Source organism: Rhinatrema bivittatum, chromosome 8 (assembly GCF_901001135.1).
Source record: "Rhinatrema bivittatum chromosome 8, aRhiBiv1.1, whole genome shotgun sequence".
NCBI classification, from domain to species: domain Eukaryota; kingdom Metazoa; phylum Chordata; class Amphibia; order Gymnophiona; family Rhinatrematidae; genus Rhinatrema; species Rhinatrema bivittatum.
The window spans coordinates 180722434-180748711 of NC_042622.1; the positions used below are offsets into that span (position 1 = coordinate 180722434).

The 26278-nt window shown below is 47.3% G+C and overlaps 1 protein-coding gene across 1 annotated transcript in view; it reads right to left on the bottom strand.

The window, feature by feature from the left end:
- Nucleotides 1-25931, bottom strand: part of DDX52 (DExD-box helicase 52) — a 60098-nt gene extending 34167 nt beyond the window's left edge. The window contains exons 1-5 of the mRNA XM_029613440.1: nucleotides 25780-25931; nucleotides 22327-22570; nucleotides 22026-22171; nucleotides 14172-14357; nucleotides 13585-13728 (exon numbers count right to left, since the gene is read on the bottom strand). Of these exons, the coding sequence (XP_029469300.1) occupies nucleotides 13585-13728; nucleotides 14172-14357; nucleotides 22026-22171; nucleotides 22327-22570; nucleotides 25780-25866 (807 nt within the window). The 5' untranslated portion in view covers nucleotides 25867-25931. The remainder of the gene's footprint in view (nucleotides 1-13584; nucleotides 13729-14171; nucleotides 14358-22025; nucleotides 22172-22326; nucleotides 22571-25779) is intronic.
- Between the last annotated feature and the right edge of the window lie 347 nt (nucleotides 25932-26278).

Consider the following 26278-nt stretch of genomic DNA (forward strand, 5'->3'; position numbering starts at 1 on the left):
AAGGACGGAACCAGAAAGGTTCCCTACAGGAGACAGCTTAACTCTCAAAGATCCTCTTAGCGGAACAGATAGCCACCAAAAACACCGAATTGAGAGTTAAATCCTTTAAGGTGGCCTTCTTGAGGGGCTCAAAGGGAGGTTCACATAACACCCAAAGTACCAAATTCAGACTCCATGAAGGACAAATCGGACGAACCGGAGGGTTCAAGTGCTTTGCCCTTTAAGAAAACGTGCCACATCAGGGTGCGCTGCCAGAGATGCACCATTCTCCTTGCCTCAAAGACTACCCAAAGCTGCTACTTGCACTCGGAGGGAACTAAAGGATAACCCCTTGCTGAGGCCATCTGTAGAAAGGCAAGAATCTGTGCCACAGAGGCCTGACGAGGAAGGACCCCTTGTTCGCTACACCAAGAGTCGAAGACCTTCCACACCCTAACGTACATTAGAGAAGTAGAGGTCTTCCGCGCTCGTAGGAGAGTGGAGATGACATCCTCAGGATAACCTTTCTTTCTCAACTGCCTCCTCTCATAAGCTAGACAAAAGTGATCCGCCTGGTCGAAAAATACCGGACCCTGACGCAACAGGTTTGGAAGATGACTTAATCGCAGCAGACTGTCGAAAGCCAGATTGACAAGGTCCACGAACCATGGTCTCCGAGGCCACTCCGGAGCTACTAGGACAACCGTTCCTGGGTGAGCTTCTATGCGCCTCAGAATCTTTCCCACCAGAGGCCATGGAGGAAACAAAGAGCAGAACGTCGTTGGGCCAAGGAAGTACTAGGACATCCACCCCTTCTGCCCCATGCTCCTTTCTGCGGCTGAAAAAGCATGGGTCCTTCACATTTTTCTGAGTCGCCATCAAGTCCAAATGAGGAGTGCCCTATCGGCAAGAGATGAACATCATTGCCGCCCAGGACAGCTCCCATTCTCCGGGGTCCAGTTGCTGACAGCTGAGAAAATCCGCCTGCACATTGTCTACCCCCACTATGGGAGAGGCCGCCAACAGGGCTAGATGTCGTTCCGCCCTGGCCATCAGCTTCTCCGCTTCTAAGGCTATAGGACAACTCTTGGTTCCCCCTCGATGGTTGATGTAGGTCACTACCAACACAAATAAGGTTTCCAGATAAGTCATACAATTTATAAACGCCAAATATTATGTAAAAATTTTTTTATATATATGTAGGACCACTACCGACTGGATCTGCCAATCAGTCAGACCCAATATAGGAGAAGTCACATTGCTTTATTTAATCTATCTTTCAAGTCCCGAATCATATTTCAAAAAATATTGCCAGGGGGAATACCAAAGCCACAAAAGGCTAATTATTAAATCCAAAACTCGCAACAAAATAATGGCAGTACTTAGCTTCGAAAAATGCAGTCCCTAAGTACTGCCATTATTTGTACTAAAAGTTTTCTCCCTCCCTGCTTAGTACAAATATTTGTACTCCCTCCCTGCTTAGTACAAATATTTGTACTAAGTCCCGAAGCTAAGTACTGCCATTATTTTGTTGCGAGTTTTGGATTTAATAATTAGCCTTTTGTGGCTTTGGTATTCCCCATGGCAATATTTTTTGAAATATGATTCGGGACTTGAAAGATAGATTAAATAAAGCAATGTGACTTCTCCTATATTGGGTCTGACTGATTGGCAGATCCAGTCCGTAGTGGTCCTACATATATATAAAAAAATTTTTACATAATATTTGGCGTTTATAAATTGTATGACTTATCTGGAAACCTTATTTGTGTTGGTATTGCTACTCCCGGTTTCTAGTAGATTGGGCTGTTTGTGTTGTGATGTAGGTCACTGTCATCGCATTGTCGGACAAAACTCGAACCACCCAATCACGGACGAGAGGGAGAAACCTCTGCAACGCCAAGCGCACTGCTCTCATTTCCAGGCGAATGATGGACCATTGCACCTCCTCCTGCGACCACTGGCCCTGGGCCGACTGATATTGGCACACGGCTCCCCAACCGGAAAGACTAGCATCTGTGGTTACAATTACCCACTGAGGCACCTCGAGATCCATACCGCGCCTCAAGTGGTCGAGGACAAGCCACCAACCAAGACTGGACCTGGCGGACTCCGTGAGTGGCAAGGGAACCTGGAATTCCTCTGACATCAGATCCCAGTGGGAAAGAAATGCTATCTGCAAAGGCCTCATATGAGCAAACGCCCACGGGACCAACTCCAGAGTGGACGCCGTGGAGCCAAGAACCTGCATGTAATCCCAGACTCTGGGAAATGGCTGTCAGGAGATGTTGAACTTGTGACATCAGTTCTGTTCTCCAGTCAGCTCTGAGGAAGACTTTGCTGACTCTGGAATCAAATCGCGCTCCCAAGAAGTCCAGGACCTGGAAAAGAAGCAGATGGCACTTGGACTGATTGATGACCCATCTGAGGGAGTGCAGGCGGTGTAAGACTGAATATTGCCAGCCTGCAAAGATCCTCTGACTTCACTTGAATGAGCCAGTCGTCCAGGTATGGATAAACCAGCACTCCCTCCCACCGGAGAGCTGCCGCCACCACCACCATCACCTTGATGAAGGTGTGAGGAGCTGTCGCCAAACTGAATGGTAGGGCACGGAACTGAAAATACATTCCAAGGACCATGAAGCAGAGAAATCTTTGATGCTCCTTGTGGATCCTGATGTGCAGATATGCTTCCGTGAGGTCTAGGGAAGCCAAGAACTCGCCGCTGCGCACTGCTGCAATAACTGAGCACAGGGTTTCCATCCGAAAATGTGGCACTTTGAGAGCTTTGTTCACCTTCTTGAGATCCAGGATCGGACAGAAAGAACCTTCCTTTTTGGGCACCACAAAATAGATGGAGTATCTCCCGGTCCTGCACTCGTCTGGAGGAACAGGAACAATGGCTCCCAAGAGCTTCCAGCCGGCGCAGGGTCTGGTTCATGATCTGCTTATTTATTGGTGACCTGCAGGGAGAGACCAGAAACAGGTCTCGCAGAGGTCGAGCAAATTCTAATGCATAGCCGTGTTCTATGATGTTTAGAACCCACTGGTCCGACATTATTTTGACCCACTCCTCGTAAAACAGGGACAGCTGTCCCCCTATGACTGGAACAGAGGAATGGGCCGGTGTTGTCTCACTGAGAGGACTTGGGTCCCAAAGACCCCTGATTGAATGCATCACGGTTTGGTCTACGTCCCCGAAAGGGAGACCAAGATTGAGATCTACCCGTGACTGTCTCTGCCCCGGGAAGAGGGGGGGGGGGGCGCTCCCTACTCTGACAAACGCCTGTGACCTCGAAAGCGAGAGCAGGGAGGGAGAAAACTTTTAGGCCCTCTAAGCTTGTCTTCAGGGAGTTTATGCATTTTATGCACCTTATTCTCCACCAAGGACGTGATCAGTTGCTCTAGATCTTCCCCAAACAGAAACTTGCCCTTGAAGGGGAGCACCCCCAGCTGAAACTTGGACGAAACATCGGCCGATCAGTGCGTAGCCACAAGAGCCTTCTGGCCGAAACCACGGACACCATAGTCCTGGACAAGGTATGGAGGAGGTCATATAAGGCATCCACTCCAAAATGCTACCGCTGCCTCCAAACACTCTATCTGAGGAGAGAGATCTTTTGAACAGAGGAGTTGTTGAACCCACCTCAGGCTCGCTCACTATATAAGACTGCTGCAGACAGCAACCCTAACACTGAGCGCCGAGACCTCGAATATTCTTTTGAGATGGATCTCGAGCTTTCTAACCTGAAGATCCTTACGGGCCGCCGCTCCTGCCACCGGAATAGTTGTCCTTTTGGTGACAGCTGATACCGAAGCGTCCACCTTAGGAACCTTCAGGAGTTCCAAGGAGTCCGCAGGCAGAGGATAGAGCTTGTCCATAGCTCATCCCACATGCAGGCCGGATTCCAGAGTATCCCACTCACGGATCATTAGTTGTTGGAGCATAGGATAAAAGGGGAACGTAGTAGGCGGACCACGCAACCCAGCCAGAACAGGGTCCACTGTGTCGTGGCCTGGAACATCCTGAGGAAGCGAAATCCCCAGCTCGGCGAGAACATGTGGAATTAGCGGGTCAAGCTCATCCCTCTGAAGTAAGTGCACGACCCTAGGATCGTCACCATCCAACGGCAAGGGGTTCTCTAATTCCTCACCCTAATCTACCCTGGTGAAGGGAGGGGGTGGCATGGAAGTATCAGACCCTGGAGGTTCAAAGGAGCCAGAGTCCCCTTGAGGAGGATTACCGGGACATAAGAACATAAGAAAATGCCATACTGGGTCAGACCAAGGGTCCATCAAGCCCAGCATCCTGTTTCCAACAGTGGCCAATCCAGGCCATAAGAACCTGGCAAGTACCCAAAAACTAAGTCTATTCCATGTAACCATTGCTAATGGCAGTGGCTATTCCTCAGTCTAACTGCCCCTTGTGGCTCCAGCCGCCTGGGGACCTTCGAGGGCAGAGGACTGACTGCTGGCCTGCACACTGATGCTTCACCTTCCTGAGATTGGCTCGCCAGATACGCCTTGTGCATCAAAAGCACAAAATCCGCGGTAAAGGCCAGCTCACCCCTAACATACCCCACCAGGGGTCCGGAGTCATCATAACAGCCCTCTAAAAACGAGCCCTGAGGGCTCCCAGGACTCAAATCAGCGGGAGAAAGGGAAGGAGGGAGATCCCCTCCCCCAGCCGCTATATATGATGCAGCAACAAAGGAACTCAAAATGGCCGCTGTTCCCGTGCTCGGTGAGAACGGGGCAGCTGCGGTCTCCTGTCTGTCTGGCCGTTTGCCCGCTCCATGGGACCTAGCCGCTTTTACTCCGTGAACATCTGATGTCCCCTCCCCGCTGGGGAGGCACTGGGAACAGAGGCCTGCGAGGAAGAGCCACGAAGCTGACTGCCCGCAGGCTGAGCACCGTGAGGCATGTGGCATGGCCGCCGAAAAAGAAAAGCTGAAGAAGCAAGTGGCAACAGAGCTTGGGAGACGAAAATGCAGGCACTAAAGAGCACTGCAGCTGAGGATGGTCGCCACGGCAGAAGAAAAAAAGAGAGCGCTTGGCTCTTTTTTTTTTTTTAAAGATAAAATCCCAAAACTTTACCAGAGCATGTTGTATGGTGCTGTCTCTGGGTCCAGGACCAGGGAGGAGGAGGGACCGGACCACCGGTATTCACTCCTAGTGCCTCACAGAATGAAGGAGCAGGCAGGATATCCAACCCCAGCTCCGGGTACCTGCTACCAGGGGGGATGGTCCCACCAGGACCTGCTAACCCCCCCGGGAGGATTAACCTTGTTGTCCTGCCTGATCTGCCAAGGTGAAAAAAATAAAAATCTCTTATCCCACTTTTTTTTTTTTTGTAAGTTCAAGACCGCAGGTTTTGCACCACCTCCATCTGCTGGAGACAGAGAAATACTGAAGAGACGCAGGTAGCACACCGGTTTAAGAGGAGGTGTTCAAGTTTTTCTCTGTCTCCATCTGCTGGAAGGTAGGCAAAACCCAGCAGTCTGGACTGATCCGGGTACATACAGGGAACAATGTATTAGATTAGCCAACTATAAAGATTTTTAAAAAAGACGAACCACTCCTATCTCATTTCTTCTTATCCTCCACAACCACCCACTCTGCCCCTGCCCAGATCTTCTCTCTCTCACAACCCTCCCCAGATCTTTTCTTCTTGAAGCAGGGGCCAGGTCCTTGACCTGACCAGGGTAGCTGTGGAGGCAGCAGCAACACATGCTCGGCTTCCAGGCCCCGCCTTCTGTATGGGAAACCAGGATAAGGTAAGGTATGGGAACAGTTTATTTAAACTTATTAAATGCTACAAATATTCTCAGGGAGGTACAGATTTAAAATTGACTTACAAAGGTCTAAGAAAAAACTGGAGTAAATAAAAAGGTCTTTACCAATTTCCTAAAAATTCAGAATAATTGTCTGGGCATCCAATGGCAAATGGTTTTAACAATAGGGGCCTATGTGGGAAAAAGATAATTTTCTTGTAGAGCTCAGTTTAACTAATGTTAGAGATGGTCCTATTAACAAGGCAGTTTGTGATGAGCAAAAAGGAAAATTTGTTCTTACCTGTTAATTTTAGTTCCTGTAATATCACAGATCAGTCCAGACAAGTAGGTTTTGCATCCCTACCAGAAGATGGAGGCAGAGAATAAAAACTTTTCAGGCACTGCTACATAACCAAAAGTACCACCTGCAGTCTCTCAGTATTGACCTGTACCGAAGCCAAGATGTCCAAATCAACAAACCCTAAAAAACTGGGCGAACAGAGATTCAAAAGTTGAAGCCCCCTAAAACTAGGACCCCCCCCCCCCCCCCCGTCTGAAACAAGAATTATACTAATATAACCTATGTACACTCATAAGAACTCTGCATATGATTACACACTATCTCAGCAACATCCAGAAGCAAGGAAGTCTTTCGAAAGAAGGGGATGGATCTCTGGACTGATCTGTGGTATTACAGAAATGAAAATTAGCAGGTAAGAGCAAATTTTCCTTTCCTGTGCATACCCCAGATCAGTCTAGACAAGTGGGATGTACCCAAGTCCCTCTACACTGGTTGGGAACTCTAAATACCCACGTGCAACACACTTTACCCAAAAGCCACCTCCTCCGTCCGGCTCCCGCACATCCAAGTGGTAATGTTTGATAAAAGTATGAAGAGAAGACTGTGTCGCTGCCTGACAAATCTCTTGCGGAGAAATCAGTTGACACTCCGCCCAGAAAGTTGCCTGCGCCCTAGTGGAATGCGCCCACAACCTTTCCGGAACTGACTGACCCTTACATATGTAATCTGTATTTATCACTTCCTGCAGCCATCTTGCAATCATGGCCTTGAAAGCTTTATTTCCCTTCTTTTCTCCACTAAACATGACAAAAAGATGATCTGATTTCTGAAAGGCATTCCTCACTTTTAGATATCGCAAGAGAATTCACTGCACATCCATTAAGTGAAGCTCCCTCACCAGAAGAGCATCTGGTGACAAATGCTCGACCGTCTGGTTAATATGAATTGAGAAAACAACCTTAGGCAAAAAGGAAGAAATGGTACATAACGACACACCATCCTCCGAAAAGCGTGGGAAAGGGTCATTGCATGACAACGCTTGCAACTCTGATAACCTACTAGCCGAGCAAATGGCCACAAAGAAAACTGACTTAAAACGTTAGATCCTTCAAAGAAGCCCTTCTAATTGGTTCTAAGGGAGAACCACACAGAACTCGAAAGACCAGATTAAGGTTCCAGGTTGGGCATATACTCCGGATCGGAGGACGCAGATGCTTCGTCCCCTTCAGGAAATGCACCACACATCTGGATGAGACGCTAACAGTCTTCCCTGCACTTTACCTTGAAGACACCCTAAAGTGGCCAGCTAAACCTGGAGGGAATTATAGGCCAATCCCTTAGATAAGCCACTTTGTAAAAAGGCTAAAACCTAAGGAACATGCACCTTCAATGGTTGCAGCTCGTTCTGCAAAACCACGACTCAAATACTCTCCAAACCTGGATATAAGCCAAAGACATGGAGGGTCTCCTTGCCTGAAGCAAAGTCGTAATCACAGGTTCCGAGTATCCCTTCAAGCGGAAATGTCAACTTTCAAAAGCCAAGCCATTAGACAAAAGCGAGCTGCCCGGTCTGAAAAGATGAGATACCTGCTGCAACAACCCAGGCAGGTGGGCCAATTGAATGGGACCGCCCACCACGAGATGAACCAAGTCCACAAACCACAGCCAGCGCAGCCATTCTGTTGCCACCAGAATCACCCTGCCCGGATAATGTTCGATGTGAAGCAACACGCGACCTGTGAGAGGCCACGGGGAAAACACGTATACCAGTAGCTCTGTCAGCCATGGCTGAATGAGGCTGTCAATGACCTGGGAGCCGACTTCTTTTCTGCGACTGAAAAACCAAACTGTCTTCGCATTTCCTGGAACCACCATGAGGTCCATCTCCGGACTACGCCATCTGGCCTATATAAAGGCAAAGGCCTCCACCGACAACTCTCATTCCCCTGGATCCAGACGCTGCCTGCTAAGATTGTCCATTCTGGCCATGTGCGACGCCACCAGTCCCGCTAGATGGTTCTCTGCCCAAACAAACAGTTCCTGTGCCACCAGACAATTCTTCGTCCTGCCTTGACGATTGATGTACGCCACAGTCGTCACATTGTCTGATAACACTCATACTGTCTGTCCTTGAATGAGAGGGAGAAAGGTGAGAAAGACTTTGCGTACTGCCCTGATATCCAATCGCTTGATTGACCAGGATGCCTCTTCTGGTGACCACTGTCCTTGGGCAGTTTTCCCTTGACAAACCACCCCCCAACCTTTGAGACCGGCATCAGTGGTCTCTACCACCCAGTCTAGTACCTCCAGATCTATCCCTTTCTTCAAATTAGGACGAGACAGCCACCATGAGAGACTAAGAACACAAGAACATAAGAACATGCCATACTGGGTCAGACCAAGGGTCCATCAAGCCCAGCATCCTGTCTCCAATAGTGGCCAATCCAGGCCATAAGAACCTGGCAAGTACCCAAAAACTAAGTCTATTCCATGTTACCATTGCTAGTAATAGCAGTGGCTATTTTCTAAGTCAACTTAACTAATAGCAGGTAATGGACTAGACCTGGTATCCCCCTGAAGCAGTAAAGGAAACAGATTCCAATGGGATATAAGGGCCCTTTGAAGGGGGTCACATATGAGCAAAGGCCCATGGAACTAACTCCAGCGTAGACACCATAGAACCAGGTCCTGCAAATAGTTCCAAACTCTGGGAATCAAAAGTTGCAGAAGTCTGAGCACCTGGTCCTGCAACTTGACCACCCTCTCCGTGGTCAGACACACCTTTCCAACCTGGATATTGAACCAAGCTCCCAAATACTCAAATGACTAGGACGGCTCCAAATGACTCTTCACCAGATTTGTCACCCAGCCAAACTAACGTAGGAGCTGACTAACGAACTGAATGATGACATTCCATTTCAGACTTTGTCCTGCTAAGCCAATCATCCAGGTACGGGTGCACCAGGATTCCTTCCCTCCTAAGTGCCACTGCCACAACCACCATCACCTTCATGACCATCTGCGGCGCTGTCATCAACCCAAAGGGAAGGGCCCGAAATTGGAAATGCTCCCTTAACACCATGAACCTCAGGAATCTCTGGTGGTCAGCTCTAATGGGAATGTGGAGATAGGCCTCTATCAAATCCAATGACGCCAGAAACTCCACCTTGCGCACTGCCGCTATCACCGTCCGCAACATTTCCATCCAAAAGCGTGGCACCCAGAGTGCCGCACTGACCCTATGAAGATAGAGTATAGGCCAAAAAGTCCTCTCTTTCTTGGGCACCATGAAATACACTGAGTACCTTCCCTGTCCCCGCTCCTGAGGGGGCACTAGAACAATTGCATGCAGGTGCTGCATCTACAATGGGAGACCACAAGGCTTCCCTGAGCAGACAAAAAAATTCTAAGGCATAGTCATCTCTTACCACTTCCAGGACCATTGGTCTGACGTGATCCTGGTCCACTCATAAAAGAGGGACAGTCGAGTGGACCAGCTTGCCTTCAATGGCCAATCTTACTTCCACCGGCTGCTTGGCTCGCACCGTCATGGGAAGGCCTATGCTGCACTCAAAAGGACTGCTGCCTGCCCGAACTCTGCTTCTGCGATTTAGGCAAAGAACTTCTGCTTAATCAAAATCTCCTTGCGTCTCAAATGAGCACGTGGTGGAAAAGTCTTCTTGGTGGTCTTCTTATCCTCGGGTAATTTATTTCCCTTCGACTCTCCCAACTGCTTCATCAGTTGCTCCAGATCCTTTCCAAAAAGCAGCTTCCTTTTCAGGGGAGGTTACATAGCTTGCATTTAGACCATACATCCGCTGACCAATTCCACAACCACAGAAGCCTCTGTGCTGCAACTACAGAAACCATATTCCTGGTGGAGATCCGAACCATGTCGTACAGGGCATCAACCACATAGGCCACTCCCACCTTTAAGCAGGCAGCCTGAGTGGGCTCATTTGTTGCCGACACAGTCTCCTGTGCTTTCTGGACCCAGCACAAGCAGGCTCTCTATATTAAGCTCCCTCAGACCGCCGCATGAAGGCTTAAAGCTGAAAACTCAAATAGCCTCTTCAACAGAATTGCCAGTTTTCGATCCTGGATATCCTTCAGAGCGGCTGAACCTGCCACCGAGATGGTCATCTTCTTTGTCACTGCTGACACTGCCGCATCCACCTTGGGAATCTTCCATGACTCCAAGGTTTGCTCCGGCAAGGGATATAGCTTAGCCATAGCTATCACTCTTTCAGGCCTGCCTCAGGAGACTCCCACTCTCGATCCACCCACTTATTCACCTTCTTTGGTAAAGGAAAGGCCTTAGATGGCCCCCGCAGTCCATCCAGGACCAGGTTCACTCCCTCATTGTCAGAATCTCCTGCATGACCTTAATCCCCAACTCATCCAAAACCTGGGGAATTAGCAGACCTACTTCCTCCTTATGGAACAATCTCACCACCCTAGGATCATCCCCCAGAGCAATCGGGATGTTCTCCGCATCCTGCATCAAATCCACCAAAATGCTCACAGGCTCCTTATCCGGATCACCCATCGGACCTCCCTGTAGCTGATCGTTGTCATCCACCTCGTTTGACGTGTCCCCATCGTCACCAGGGGACTGCCTGAGGCTGAGAAGTCATAGAATCCCTCCCCCCCCCACCCCATTCCTAACTGCTTATCTGCCCTAGGCTTCTTAGCCACCCGGGCCTTTTGGGGGGGGAGAGAATGCTTAGATCCTGCCTCCTTCGTGGCCCAATAGGTCTTATGGAGGAGCAGGACAAAATCTGTGGAGAATTCTTCAGAATCAATGGAATACTGATCCTGATCCACATCCCCCTGGACCTCTTCCCCTTCCATCTCCAACAGGAAAGGGCAGGGGAGGGAAGTCCCGAGGCTCCCGACCTTTGGAGCTAAGATGGCTGCCGTCTCCTCCAACCCCCCCCCCCCCCAGGTTTCCTGCACCGGCCCAGCCGATCTTGTGCACCGACCACCCCCAGAAAGTCCCGCGGAAGTCCCAATCCTTCCAGAGACATAATTAGCGTAAAATACGGCTGCATTGAGGCGCACACTCAGCTGTGTCAGAATTTTCCATGCTGAGTGGGTGGTGCCATTCAGTCGTGATCAGACCTAAAAATAACTCCCTGCTGCAGGAAACTGCCGCCGGCGCAATCCCCATGCTCAGACGCCGTTCAAGCACCCAACCTGGTGGTTGGCACAAATCTGACCCCCCCTCTCACCCGATATTGCCTCCCGGCTGTTAAGCTGCTCAGCCAACACACTGCTGTTTATCTTTTTTTTTTTTTTTTAAAGGAGCAGACACCCAGAAACAGCAACCAAGGAAGGAGAAATAAACCTGAATACCTCCGTTTCTGGATGTCGGCAGCTGACCACCGAGGGTGATGAGGACCCAAAGAGGGTGAGAGAACTAGGACCCCCAGCTTTCCCCCCACCCCCGACAGACGAGGGTTGAGCTAGATCAGGGATCACCAAACCCCGCCCCCCCCCCCCGAAGGATGGCTCACCATGGAACCTCAAAACAATCGTACTCTCACCTACAAAAAAGTTCTGATGAACTAACTACTTCGTTTTAAGCAATTAAAAAATGAATTGAGAAGAAAGAGGTAAGTTTCATATTAGAGATGCACGCCTCCGCGGCGTTGCGTCCTTCTTGTAGTATAATCATTAACTTGCCTCCTTCCTCCTTTATCTATTTTATTTGTAATTCAAAAAAAATTTTTCAAAATGTTTTTTAAAATATATGAATTTTTCTCTAAAAATCAATTGTTTTCTCCACCTTGCATAATTGGATCATTTGAATTTTTTCTTACCAAAAAATTTTTTTTATGTTAAATGTCCAAGGTTCTCTGTCCCTGTGCTCGGGGAGAATTATTTAAATCCTAATTTTAATCTTATAAACGCCATCTATTTCAAATCTCCTGTTTAGTGGCAAATTAAAGTGCAAGAGATTGGCGTTCACATAAAATTTCCCTTAAACAGGAGATTTGAAATAGATGGCGTTTATAAGATTAAAATTAGGATTTAAATAATTCTCCCCGAGCACAGGGACAGAGAACCTTGGACATTTAACATAAAAAAAATTTTTTGGTAAGAAAAAATTCAAATGATCCAATTATGCAAGGTGGAGAAAACAATTGATTTTTAGAGAAAAATTCATATATTTTAAAAAACATTTTGAAAAAAATTTTTTGAATTACAAATAAAATAGATAAAGGAGGAAGGAGGCAAGTTAATGATTATATTACAAGAAGGACGTAACGCCGCGGAGGCGTGCATCTCTAATATGAAACTTACCTCTTTCTTCTCAATTCATTTTTTAATTGCTTAAAACGAAGTAGTTAGTTCATCAGAACTTTTTTGTAGGTGAGAGTACGATTGTTTTGAGATATATTTATAATTCTCATCTCAAGCGGAGACGAATACTGGTCACCATGGAACCTAACACCTCGGGGAACCTTCCTGCTAGGAGTCTTCTTTCTTCCAACCTAATCTCTTCTCTCTTTTAATTTTCTTTTGAAATTCCAGACTGCAGGATTGCTCCTCTACCATCTGCTGGAGGCAGAGAAATACTGATGGACTACAGGTGGCACTCTCTGCTATGTAGCAGAGCCTGAAAATTTTGTATTCTCTGCTGGTCGGGATGTAAAACCCACTTGTCTGGACTGATCTGGGGTATGTACAGGAACTGCTGCCCAGAAATGTATTCATTACGATGCTTCAGAAGGCTCCCAGACTGTGAATGGATTTAAAAAACAAAACACACTGTTTTAAATTGAAGGTGGCTGCCCACAGGGAGCCAACATAATTTCTCTAAAAAATGGGAGTCCACCCTGTCCCTGAAACAATACAGGCAGGAACATTTAGCACTGAGTGCAAACATTTAATGACTTTTTCTTGGTAAGCCAATTCATAAAGAATTCTAATAGTCAAGTCTTGTCATTACGAAGCAAATTACACATGCACACGTGCTCTGGACACCATTTTGAGAAGCTTTGCTCTTATGCATATAGGATGAGAGAAATATTTTTTAAACTAATGATTTGTAAATAAAGCTTGCCAAATTGCTGGGAAACATTTAAACTTCTAACTGCATGAAAAAGATGAATAATTTATACTTATTTATTTATTTTTAATTTTTATATACCGACATTCTTACATCCGATGTAAATCATACCGGTTTACATTAAACAGAATAGCAGGAAATAAATTTCCATAGTCTAATACAATGAACATTTCTAATTAAAATTGTTAACAAGCGAAAAGAAAAGGTAAAAAATTGGAATAAAGGTTAAACAACAGAAAAATATAAAAGATTTTTTTTTAGAAGCACAAGGGTTGCACGAAGGGGTGCACAAAGGAGAGAGCCCCTTTGTCGCGGCGCCTGATGGTGAGGCGCTCTTCAACCGTCGCTGGAGCTCCCAGTGACGTCAGGATTTTAAAAAAGTGACTTAAAGATTTTTTGCTAGCAAAATGACAGGTTAGTAGTATTAGGAACATAAAATCATTTTACCACACCTGGCTGGCCAGCTCTCTTGTCGGTGATATAATCAAAGCCCGAAAGCCCTTATTCATGGGTTGTTTCAGATGTGTCAGGATAGGGATACTGAAAGCCAAGGTCTTCCCAGATCCAGTGGGAGCACAAGCTAGAAGCTCACGTCCCTGCATATGCAAAGCAAAAAAAAAATAATATATTTTTATATATATATATATATATATATATATATATATATATATATATATATATATTCAAGATACAGTACGCTTAGAACTGTGACAAGACAGGCTTAAGAGTCTGTCCTTTTTAATCCCAGTGAAATTATCCCAATTATATTTTGTGCTCAATATAACCATCATTCCATTTAGATACCACACAACCTTCAATTAGTCCCTTTCTTGTGTTATGTTACGGTGCCTGACATTCTTAGTAAGAAGGTGGCAAAACTCCTCCTAAAGCCGGGTTAACTACCTTCCAGTGGCCAAAGATGATTTAATGTGGCTAACGGCCTTTGGCTTTTTACCCCCCCTCCTCCTAGAATATTACAAAGGGGGAAACTTCTTAAGCTGTTGCATAGCACAGCAAGTTTGAAGAAGGAATAACATACGTGTAACATAACGGGAACAGCTTGCATCTGAATCGGAGTGGGCAGCTGGAAGCCGGATTCCTGAACATTTTGCATGATCCTAGGATGGATGTTATACTCCTGATGAAGCTGCTCGAATGTGGCAACCGGTTCAGGAATATCAGTTCCCTGAACATAAATTTTTTGTTTCTTTCTGAAATGGTTTACCTGGAAAGTTACAAAAATGAATACAAAACAGAAAAGACAAGCAGTCAAAAAGTTTTTCCTGAAACTAGAAAGTGGTTTTCACATTGCTATTTCTATCCATTTTTGTAGTTTTTGCATATACCAAGACGTAAAAGATATATCAAACATTGATGAGGCGGAATATAAACATTTTAAAATAAATAAATATTGTTAAAATCTCTGGTGGGGATTATATTTATTTATCGAGTTTTATATACCATCGTTCGGTTTCGCCATCACAACGGTTTACAAAGTTTCGATGTTTAAGAGAGTGTTCAAAAATTCATACGCTTGTTAACATAGTTATCTTATTCGTTATAAACATAGCTTGGTTGTATATTGTACAGGTTAGATTACATATTTTGGATTGGGTCTGCATGTTTATATGGGTCGATTGGGAGGGAAGAAGTATCAAAGAGCTATAGGTTGTTTTGATAGGCTTTGGTGAACATCCAAGTTTTTAGTTCTTTTTTGAAGGTTTTTAAATTTTGTTGTGTTCTCAGTTCAGTTGGGAGGGAGTAACAGTTCTAGTGCAATAGTGACCACTAGTTAAAGCTAGGAAACACACAGCTTCTAGAGATCACTGCTCCCTCCAGAAGGTACCAATATTTTTTTTCCTGTAACACTTAGGGGCCAATGAACTAAAATGTGATAATGCTTTCGGTTGTTCTAAGAAACCGAACTAGGTCAGGATGAGAGGAAAGAGAGCAACCGTCTACTTTACCTCCTATGTAACCAAGAGCAGCTACCTGGACCCTCGGAAAGTTGAAAGCCAAACCCTTGATCAAACCCTCCTGAAGAAAAAAGTCAAGATCTGAGAGACTGAAGATCATAACGCTCACGTTAGCTATACACCAGGATTCAAAAACCTTCCAGACTCTTACATAGGGGAGAGAGAAGTAGACATCCGTCTAGCCTTAAGGAGCGTAGTAAGGACTGCTTCAGGATATCCCCTATGTATCAATCGCCGCCTCTCAAAAGTCAAGCCACCAGACAAAAGTGAGCAGCCTGGTCTGAAAATATTTGTCCCTGCTTAAGACGACCCAGCAGATAGGCGAGCCGTAACAGACTGTGCACGGCTAAGTTGTCCAGATCTGCAAACCATGGCTGACATGGCCACTCTGGGTTACCAACACCACATTGCCTGGATGTCTCTCTATCCGACTCACCACCTTGCCTACTAGAGGCCAAGGAGGAAACATAAAGCAGAACTTCGAGGCCAAGGCAGCACCAGAGCGTCGACTCCCTTGGCCCCATGCCCTCTCCTCCGACTGAAAAACCAAGCTGCCTTTGCAGTGAGACAAGTCGCCATCAGATCCACATGGGGACAGCCCCACCTCTTGCAGATGAACTGCATCACTGACTCAGGCAGCTCCCACTCCCCCGGATCTAATAACCTATGACTTAGAAAATCCGTTTGGACATTTTCTACTCCCGTGATAAACGACGCTGCTATCCGTTCTAGATGACATTCTGCCCAGAGAATCAATTCTTGTGCCAGACTCTTGGTTTCTCCCTGCCGATTGACATAGGCCACATTGTCGCGTTGTTCGATAGGACTCTCACCAACCGACCTTTGACTAATGGCAGAAAAGCCCGTAATTCTAAAACAGACTGCTCTGGTCTCTAACCGATTGATAGACCAGGAAGCCTCCTTCATGGACCAGCAGCCTTGAGTGGACTGTTGTTGACACACCACAGCCCAACCAGACAGACTGATATCAGTAGTAAGAATCACCCAATCCGGGATCTCCAACTCTACACCCGAATAAAACTGGAACTTAGAAGCCACCAAGACAGACTGTCCTTGGCAACACCCTTGAGCAGCAAATGAAGGTGAAACTTCTCCGAAAGCAGGTCCCAACAAGACAGAGCCCTCTGCAAAGGCCTCATATGAGCGAATGCCCACGGCACCAATTCCAGGGTCGAAGCCATCAAGCCCAGAACCTGCAAATAATCCCAGACTCTGGGCATCAACAACCACAATAACCGAACTTCAGAACCCGCTCCCCCGAGAGAAACACCTTGCCCCTGAGAGTGTTGAACCTGGCTACCAGATATTCCAGGGACTGTGAGGAAACCAAGTAACTCCTTGCTAACTTTACCACCCAGCCAAACGACTCGAGAGTGTGGATCACTTTCTGAACCAACTGACGACAAATATCCTCTGACTTTGCCCTGATAAGCTATTTGTTGAAATAAGGGTGCAGCAGAATCCCTTCCCAATGCCAAGCCGCCGCTACCACCACCATCACCTTGGTGAACGTGCGTGGCACCGTGGCTAACCTGAAGAGAAGAGCCTGAAACTGAAAATGCTGACCCAGAACCATGAACTGCAGAAACCTCTGATAATCTGGAAGAATGGGTATATGCAGATATCCTCCGTCAAGTCCAAAGGAGCCAGGAACTCGCCCTTGCAGGCTGCCACTATGACTGACCTCAGGGTTTCCATCTGGAAACGCGGCACTTTGAGTGCCACATTTACCCTTTTTAAATCTAGGATTGAACGAAAAGTCCCCTCCTTTTTTGGAACAACCAAGTAAATGGAATACCTTCCTGAGCCTTTTTCTTCCTATGGAACCGGAATTACCACTCCTAGTTTCCGCAACCAGTCCAGAGTCTCCTGAACCACCAGTTGCTTGTCTATAGGACTGCAAGGGGAAACCAGAAACAAATCCCAGATGGGCCAAGCAAATTCTAATGCGTAGCAATCTCTTACTACACTGAGAACCCACTGATCCTCCATAAATTTGGCCCACTCCTCGTAAAACCATGCCAAACAACCTCCTACAAAAGGAACAACAGAATGGGCTGGCTTCGCCTCATTGCGAAGACTTAGTCTTGGCTATGCTACCACTTGCAGTGTCCCTGAAGGGTCTCTGACCTCCCCGAAAGGATTGACCCCGAGACTGGCCACGGAGTGAAATTGCCTCTGCGGACCTGCCGCTCCTCTTGCCGGGTGAGACCTTCTAGTATCCTGAAAACGGGAACGAGCCTGAAAAAAATCTCTTGCCCTTAGGTTCATCCTCAGGCAGTTTGTGTACTTTATTCTCGCCCAAACTCTTCATCAATTCCTCCAGGTCTTCCCCAAACAAGAGGCAAAGACCCCAACTGAGACTTCGATGATACATCTGCCGACCAATTACGCAACCACAATAACCTCCCGGCTAACACTATAATCCTATAAAAGGTCCTTACCAGGTCATACAGAGCATTAGCCACATAAGCCATGGCCGCTTCTAAATTCTCTGCCTTAAATGCTTCCTCTCCAGGCTTTGCCTTTGCATCCTGAAGGTGCTGCACCCAACGCAGATATGTCCGCTACATAAAACTGGAACAAATGGCCGTCCGTAAACTCAAAGCCTTCACTTAAAAAATTCTCTTGAGCTGTACCTCCAGCTTCTGATCCTGAACATCCTTCAGTGTTGCGGACCCTTCAACCAGAATGGTTGTCTTCTTGGTAATGGCCGAAACCACCGCATCAACCTTAGGGAGGGAAAGCAGGTCCAACGTCTGCTCAGACAAAGGATAAAGCTTCGCCACACCCCTCCTGACCCTTAAACCAGTGTTGGAGTTCCCCACTCTCAATCCACCAGCTTCTTCACAGATTTATGATAAGGGAAGACCTTTGCCAAGCCCCACAGCCCGTCCAGGACCGGATCAACTCCTTCTAGATCAGAGACCTCCTGCGGAACCTTGACCCCAAGCTCCTCTAAAACCTGAAGAACCAACGGCCCAAGCTCCTACTTACCAAAAAAAGGCAGACCACCTTAGGGTCATCCCCCTAAAAATCGTGATCCACACCAACCGCCTCCGGATCAACAGACAGGCTGTGCACTGGGGGTAATCAGAACTATCAGCCGGGCTCCCTCAAGATGGAACTGGACCCAACAAGCGCTGGTTTTCGTCTGGGGAAAAAAACGCATATGGGACTCAAATTGCAGCTCTCGGAAGGCTGGACCCGGGCCCCCATACCAGAAGCCCCCTTGCCGAGCCAAATAGGCCTCATGCAGGAGCAACACAAAATCTGAAGAAAAAGGCCTTGAGTTGCCAGCCACGGGCTGAAAAGGACCAGGGACAGACATGAAAATTGGTTCTTACCCGCTAATTTTCATTCCTGTAATACCACAGATCAGTCCAGAGGCCCACCCCTTACTTCAGTTACCGAAAGACTGTGTTGGCTAGAATTTGCCTAGTTTTTTCATGGAGCTCATTTTTTGCAGAATGTGATTGTTGGAGCAGTTTTTTATAGCAGTTGATTTGCTTATGTTGTTTCATTGGGGGCGAAGCGAGGGACAGTGGTTTTTGGTCAATTCAGAACGCTTCATCGGAAACCTTAACGTCCAGTCGATAATGCTTAGTAAACGTGTGCAAAGAGGACCACACAGCTGCCCGACAGATCTCCTGAGGCGATAGTAACTGACACTCTGCCCAGGAAGTAGCCTGAGCCCTGGTGGAATGAGCTCGGAGACCCAAAGGCACTTGGCGTCCGCGAACTAAGTACGCAGAAGTAATAGTCTCTTTAATCCACCGAGAAATGGTCGCTTTAGACGCTTTGTCCTCTTTCTTTGCGCCCCCGAAAAGAATGAACAAATGATCAGAGTGTCAGAAGTCATTGGTAACCTTTAGAATACGCAATAAGACCCAAAGCACATCCAAAAGAAAAAGATCCTTGTCCCTGAGGCGCCCCACTGGAACCCTGTGAGAACCCCGGACGCTCCACTGTCCGATTTACATGGAAGGCCGAAACTACGTTAGGAACAAAGGAAGGAACCTTGCGTAACGTCACCCTATTGTGAATCCGCAATAAAGGGAGACCCCCAGACTGACTAAGTCTCTTAAACCCCGCCTGCTTTCTGGCCAGGAAAGCCTGGTGCATTAATAAAACAAACAGGCAAAAACCCATCCGGGTCTCCATCCCCCAGCATGGGATCCTGAGGCACCGGTTCACCCGGTCCACCAGCGATATCCTCCCCCACAAGGGCTAAGACTGGAGGGGAATCCTTCTCCCTTGAGCCTCGGCGTGAAGCCCCCCCCCCACCCAGGGGGAGGGCAAAGGCCCCGACGAACCCTCCATCCATGAGGAGCAGGATAAACAGAGGGAGGCCGTATCCAAAGCCTGCCCTCGCACCCCACACACCCGACAGATCGCGGACTTAGAGTGGGGCCCCATGAATGACTGCGCAGCCACGCGGTCCACAAGCTGAGGGAAGAAGCGCCGAAGCAGAAAAACGACGAGCTGCCAGCGTTCCGATGCCGAGAAGGAGGAGAGGCCGCGATATCTTCCCCTCCTCCCCGGAGTGGACACAAAAAGGCGCGCAGAGTCAGAGGCGGGAGAAAAAAATGCCGACAGGCCTGCTCCAAAACCGCTGGGCTGCCGATCACGCAGAGCCGCGCCAAAAACCTGGTCAGCGAAGAAACACTTACCCCCTCCCTTCTGAGCGACCCGGAGCCCCGGGAACAGAGGGAAATCTCACAGAAAGGCTGCCAAACACCCTGGAGTGCCTGCAAAGGCTGGCTGTCCCGACCCAGCTCCTTACCTCAGACGAAGACGCTAGCACAGAGAATCTCAGTTTCAAATTTTTTTTTTTAAACAAACTTTACTAAGTCCTCTAAGAGCAGAGGGTCGCAGAAGCAGCTTCGGGGGAGCAGCCTTGGGGGTGGGTAACCAGGAGCCCCTGGCCTTCACACCCCGAGTGACAACGGACAAAACCCAGACAGAGGTAACCAACCCCCCAAAAGTCTGGCTTCAACTGAGGGATGGCCCACGAAGGTGCCTAACGCCTCAGGAAGCAAACCTGACAAAAAAAATCCGTAAATTTAAAAAAAAAAAAAAATCTAACTACCTACACTGAAAAAAGTTACTAAGACTGCAGGTGCTTCTCTTCCAGCTGCTGGAGTCAGAGAAATACCGAGGGACTGCAGGTGGCACTCTTGTATATATGGCAGTGCCCAAAGTTTTGTTCTGACTCCACCTGCTGGTAGGGATACACAATCCACTTCTCTGGACTGATCTGGGTATGTTCAGGAAAAGAAAAAAAAGAAAATGTTACCCTCCTTCTCTGTCCCCTCCTGCTCCTCCCCGGAGCCCAAAAGACTGGGGAGCGCCTCGGAGGGAAATCGCCCTCCCCCTCTGCTGGCACAGCCTGAGCCGCATGAGCTCTCAAAATGGCCACCGTTCCCGAGCGAGAGGAAACAGTTCTTCCAGCCGGCACACAGTGTGTGGGGCTGGAGGAACAGGAATGGGCACTATTCTCCTTCGCTTTGTGGCCCCCAGAGAATCTGACTGCCCCGCCCCTTACCGCCGGAACAAGAAGCGCACAACCCGATGCGATTGAGACGCGAGCACGCCGAGCCGCACACCATCTGGGAACAAAGGCGGGAATCTTCTTGGCCCCAAAGAAGCCCCAGACACTGAAAAGCACAGTGTTGTACTCCCCAGCCGCCCAAGTAAAGAGGCAGGAAGTCGGCCGAAGACAAGACTAACTCTCACTAGCTTTCTGCCCTTTTTTTTTTTTTTTAACTTTATTCAGTGGCTGGAACATAGAGCTGTCCAACAAAAATAAGAAGAGACAGCCCAAAAAAATCAAACCAGCTATGCTGAGCCAGCAGCCGCCAGAGCAGCCTCATGAAGGGAAGGGATATGGATCGCTAGATTTACATCCCACGGAAGCAAGGATCGAGCATATACAAGGATCACCAACCCCCAGCTCGTTCACCTCAACTAACAGGGATGGTCCCTCCAGGACCCACCAACCCTTTGGGAGGAAGGCTCGTAATCAGCAAACCCAAAAAGACAAAAAAGAAATGTGGTCTTCTTACTGCAGATCTTGCACCATCGACCATCTTCAAGAGACAGAGAAATACTGAGGGACTGCAGGTGGCACAAGTGATTATGTAGCAGTGCCAGTAAAACTCTCTCTGTCTACAACTGGTGGCAGGGATGCAAAACCCAGGAGTCTGGACTGATCCGGATACCTACAGGGAACTGCTTCATTTGTATTTTATTTACATGCACAATAATGCATCCACATTTATGTGACAACGCATACAAATCTGTATTGCTTGATAAAACCATTCTGAAATGGTAATATACTTATTGTAATTGTTGGAGGCTTGGTTTCCTATTTACAACTGACTGTGTATATATTTCACTGCCACGTACAAAAATGCACACTGTGAATTTGCAAGAAATAATGTGCAAAAAGGAATGGAGTTCCATTTTTAAGCCTCCCTTAACTGATGTGACACTTTGACAGTCCCACAATACCTGCAGTGAGGTCTGCGCAAAAGTTCTTGCCAGCTGCTAAGGTGCCATGTAATGCTGCAACCAATCCATCTTTTATCAATCTGAGGTCAACTGTCATGACCTTCTGACCTATGGACAGGAATGTAGCCCTCACCAGCTTTCAAATGAAAACCAGCAGTGTTTGTGAAGGAGTAGCCTAGAACCCACCTTAGCTCATCCTATATACAGAAGGTTAATCTCAGCTGGACAACACCTTGGATATCTAATTCCTTCTCATGGCAATAGTTTAGTTTTCTTTACAACAAGGATAAAAACGTGCTTACTGAAAGGCATGAATGATCCAAAAATGTTTCTTTCCCCCGCCCCCCCCCCCCCAAGGCTGAATGAACCAGGGCCCACACCTTTTCCTGTCTAAGCTGCTCCAGTTTCTCTGCTGTGGGTTTCTTTTCTCTCGAGTTTCCAGTATCTTTCAGTTTTGCTGCCAAGGAGGACATCCAGAGTATACCATCACCTTCTGTGTCCTCACCAAACAAATCCGTTACCATTCCTGAAATGCAAAGGAGAAAAGCACATGGAAATTTATAATGTCTAAGACTACTCTCTAGCCTGGTACAGTCCAAAAGAAACTTTCATTTTCATTTCAAATTATAGCTAATTACTGCATAATTCATATCTGCACTGCTTTACATTTTGTAAACATACCTTCACTTTTTCTCTTTTTCTTCCCTTTCTTTCCAGGTTCTCGTAGATCTCTGTTTCTTTTCCTTGTTAATTCACTTTTGATGGGCTCACCCAGGTCTTCAGCTTCCTCTGTTTTGTTTAAGGAATGCTTTTTTATTTTACTGTTTGGTCTTCTTTCCATTTCCAAGGGTTTTTGTCTGCTGCCAAAAAAATCAAGTCCAGCTGCATGCTGTGAGCCGAATTCCTGGTCCTTATGTTTAACCACCTGAAATTATGCCACTTATGTAAATATTTTTGCACAATGATGAAGATTTTCAAGAGTTTTAAAGAGAAGTGGCACAATGCAACATCTGAATTAAAAGAACATTTACCCAAATAAAAATATATTGCCAGCGACCTCTTACAACATTATTTGACATGAATAGCTAGAGAAGGGATAAGCAGTAGTGTTGCAAGCCTGTTGAGTTTTCAAGAGATCCCCACTGAATATTCATGAAATGCACTTCCATGCACTGCTTCCCTGTATCATTGTGGATATCATGAAAACCTGAGTGGCTTCTGGCACTCAAGGACCAGAACTGCCCACCCCTAAGATAGAGTTAATAAAATTCTGGTCTACAGCTCTGCCTTTTGTTCTGTACAACTAGCAGAATATAAACCAAATAAATAAAATGCTAACAGGCATGACATCACAGTCTGCTGCTAAGGAAACAAATGTACTAATTTTAGTTTGTATGTCTTATTATTGTACTGCTACCACTGTGCATGTCCAGTTGTTACCTGCTGAGTTCTGTGGATCAGTGGGTTACATTCAGGTATTGTAAATATTTCCCTATCCCCAGGGAGTTTACAATCTAAATGCGATAGCGCATATTTAAAACTATAATTTTGGATTATCCTAGTTGTTCAGGTAACAAGTGCTACTGCCATTCGGAAGATTACCAGTTCAATCCCCAAGTCAGTTCTTTTACTGCTTGGATCAGTTACAGTTGGTGATGCTCTGGGTGGACAGAGGAAGCTTAAAAATGACACGTAATGGCCAGATGTGACCCATTACTGCAGGATTCCAGGAGGAGCTCTGGTGCATGGCTCCCAACACAGGGCAATGACTGCAATGACCAGACTAGGTATGTCGGTGGTGGCTGGGAATATAAAACAGGGGTAGACTCAATGTGCCAGATCCAAGCCCTGGCTCTGACTGAGCTGAAAGTATAAGAGGAGGAAACTGATGAGTCAAAAAAAATGTATATATATATGTATATATATAATTTTACCTCTGTAACAGATTTCAATATTTTTCATATTAAATGTAAAGCTGAAAAGTACAATGCATTTATGGGATTACCTCCTCCTTCTGGGAGCAAGCAACATGGAACAGGCTTTCCTATTCAGGAGTCAACAGGCACTTTTAAGTCACTAGCAGCCCGATCCAGTAAAGTCCGTGGGAGAGTGGACTAACGCCCGCTCTCCCGGCGTGCGCACCGGCCCCTCGCTGGTGCGAGCGATCCAGTATTTAAATTAGGCGACGCGATGCAAATGAGGAAAAGGAGGCGCTAGGGACACTAGCGCGTCCCTAGCGCCTCCTTTTGGCCTGGAGCGGCAGCTGTCAGCGGGTTTGACAGCCGACGCTCAATTTTGCCGGCGTCGGTTCTCGAGCCCGCTGACAGCCACGGGCTCGGAAACCGGACGCCGGCAAAATTGAGCGTCCGGTTTTCGGCCCGACAGCCACGGGCCGAATTCAAATTTTTTTATTTTTTTTTTTTTTTTTACTTTTTTTTACTTTTGGGGACCTCCGACTTAATATCGCTATGATATTAAGTCGGAGGGTGCACAGAAAAGCAGTTTTTACTGCTTTTCTGTGCACTTCCCTGGCGCCGGAAGAAATTAGCGCCGACCTTTGGGCGGCGCTAATTTCTTAGAGTAAAATGTGCGGCTTGGCTGCACATTTTACTTACTGGATCGTTCGGGAATACCTAATAGGGCCATCAACATGCATTTGCATGTTGAGGGCGCTATTAGGTGCCGCGGGTGGGCCGCGTGTTTTCCTCCCCTTACTGAATAAGGGGTAAGGGAAAACACGCGTCCAGAGCAGGGTGACAGTGCGCTCCGACGGAGCACACTTTACTGGATCGACCTGACAGACTGGCCACTGTCAGAGAAAGGATGTGGGGCTCAATGTACCATTGGCCTAACCCACCAGCCGATGCAATAAAATTTGCAGAAAGCAGGCGCTGACTTTTCAGCGCCCGCTTTCTTAGCACATGCATGGTGCCCGCAAGGGGGGGGCGCCATGCAATAAAAAAAAATTAGGGGTCGCGCTAGCAAGGAGGTGCCGGTGGTCTGCCGGTTATGAACACCGATGCCGATAAACTCAACGTCTGTTTTCATTACCGCAGCCGGCCGGTTATGAAAACAACGCCAAGCATATCGGCGTCAGTCTTCAAAGCGGTCAGCAGAGGTTTTTTTTTCTTTTTAACTTTAAAAAAAAGTACAGAAAAGCAGTTTTTTCTGCTTTTCTGTACTTTTGTTCAGTGTGCTCAGCTATTAACGCCTGCTCCAACAGACCTGCATTTGGAGTGAATGAGTAATAGCTTCATTCACATGTATTTGCATGTGTAAGTGCTAACTCATTCACTCCCTGTGGGACGTGCGTTACATAGGCGCTAATCCCACTATTGCATTAGGGGGTGGATTAGCACCTATTTAACCTGTGACCAACAGCGGGCTGAGCGCACTGTATTGCATCGCCCCCCAGTTAGCATTTCTTATGCTCTTAACAGGTAATGTATACCACCCAACCCATCCTGAGATGGAGTACCTTTTTTTTTTTTTTTTAAAGTCATCTACTCATAACAAGTTTTGTCTATATAGACATTGACATCATAATCAAAACATTAAAATTAATCCATTTCATTGTGAAATAGCAGCTTTCCTCTCTTATAAGGGACCAAGGTTTATATCAGACCTTCTAGCATTTGTAAGCCTCATGAAAGTAATTTTGTAGAGTTGGGGTTGGGGAGAGAAATGCTACAATTCTGCAACAGAACTGTGTACTATAATGTTTCTTAACGTGAACAGTTTTTAAAACAGAGGAGCTGTTAGGGAGTTCCTGAAGTCAGGCGATTATTCTAAACAGGGAAGAGGGAAGGAGAAGGGCAGTGGGACGTTTTACAGCTAATGTGGACGTGAACTGAATAGGCTGATCCAGTCCTACACTGCATGCATGAACTTGTAGCTCTCACTTTTCCCCCAGCCAGTTCCTTAAGAAAATCCAAACTACAAATCCATGCATCCAGAGGGGCAAATTCAAGGCTGGATCAGCCTGTAGTTGGATAGAACAGTATGGTGGTAGTTCAGGATAGCCCTCGCCTCCAGTCATCCTCTCCCAAATCACAGCCCCCGTAGCAACACTGGAGACCAAACCGGCAGCGCCCAACCCCAGGCTCCCACCCGGCCGGCCCCTGCGCCCCTCACCCTGAACCTCTCGGCGTCTGCGCTGAAGCGCTTCACGTCAAACTTCGCGCCGGCTCCCAGCTTACGGAACAGATCGAAAGCATCCATGTTTTACCCAGCATGCTCATGGAGGGGGGGGGGGAGGAGATGGAAAAAAAGAGGATGTTACGTAATACCCAACCCCCCCCCCCACGCGTCCGGCGGAAGCGAACCGAAAGTGAGGTAACAAAAGACGCGTGAGCCGGAAGGGATCATCTCATCGTTGTGCAAAGGCTCCCGGGTGTGTACGCTGGCAGGTGCGGCGGCGGCGGAAGGGGCTCATGAGGCCGCCAGTGGATTCCTGTCCCACTGGCAGCTGAAGAAAGTCTAGGGGCCCGGAAGGCCGTCAAATAAAAAGAGAGCGATCCCTACCGAACCTGTGCCGGCCATCCGGTGTTCAAAACGAGTGCGACTTACACGGGGGCAGTGCTGATCACGCGATGCAGGAGGATATCATAGAAGTGTTAGCCTGAAAGTTTCC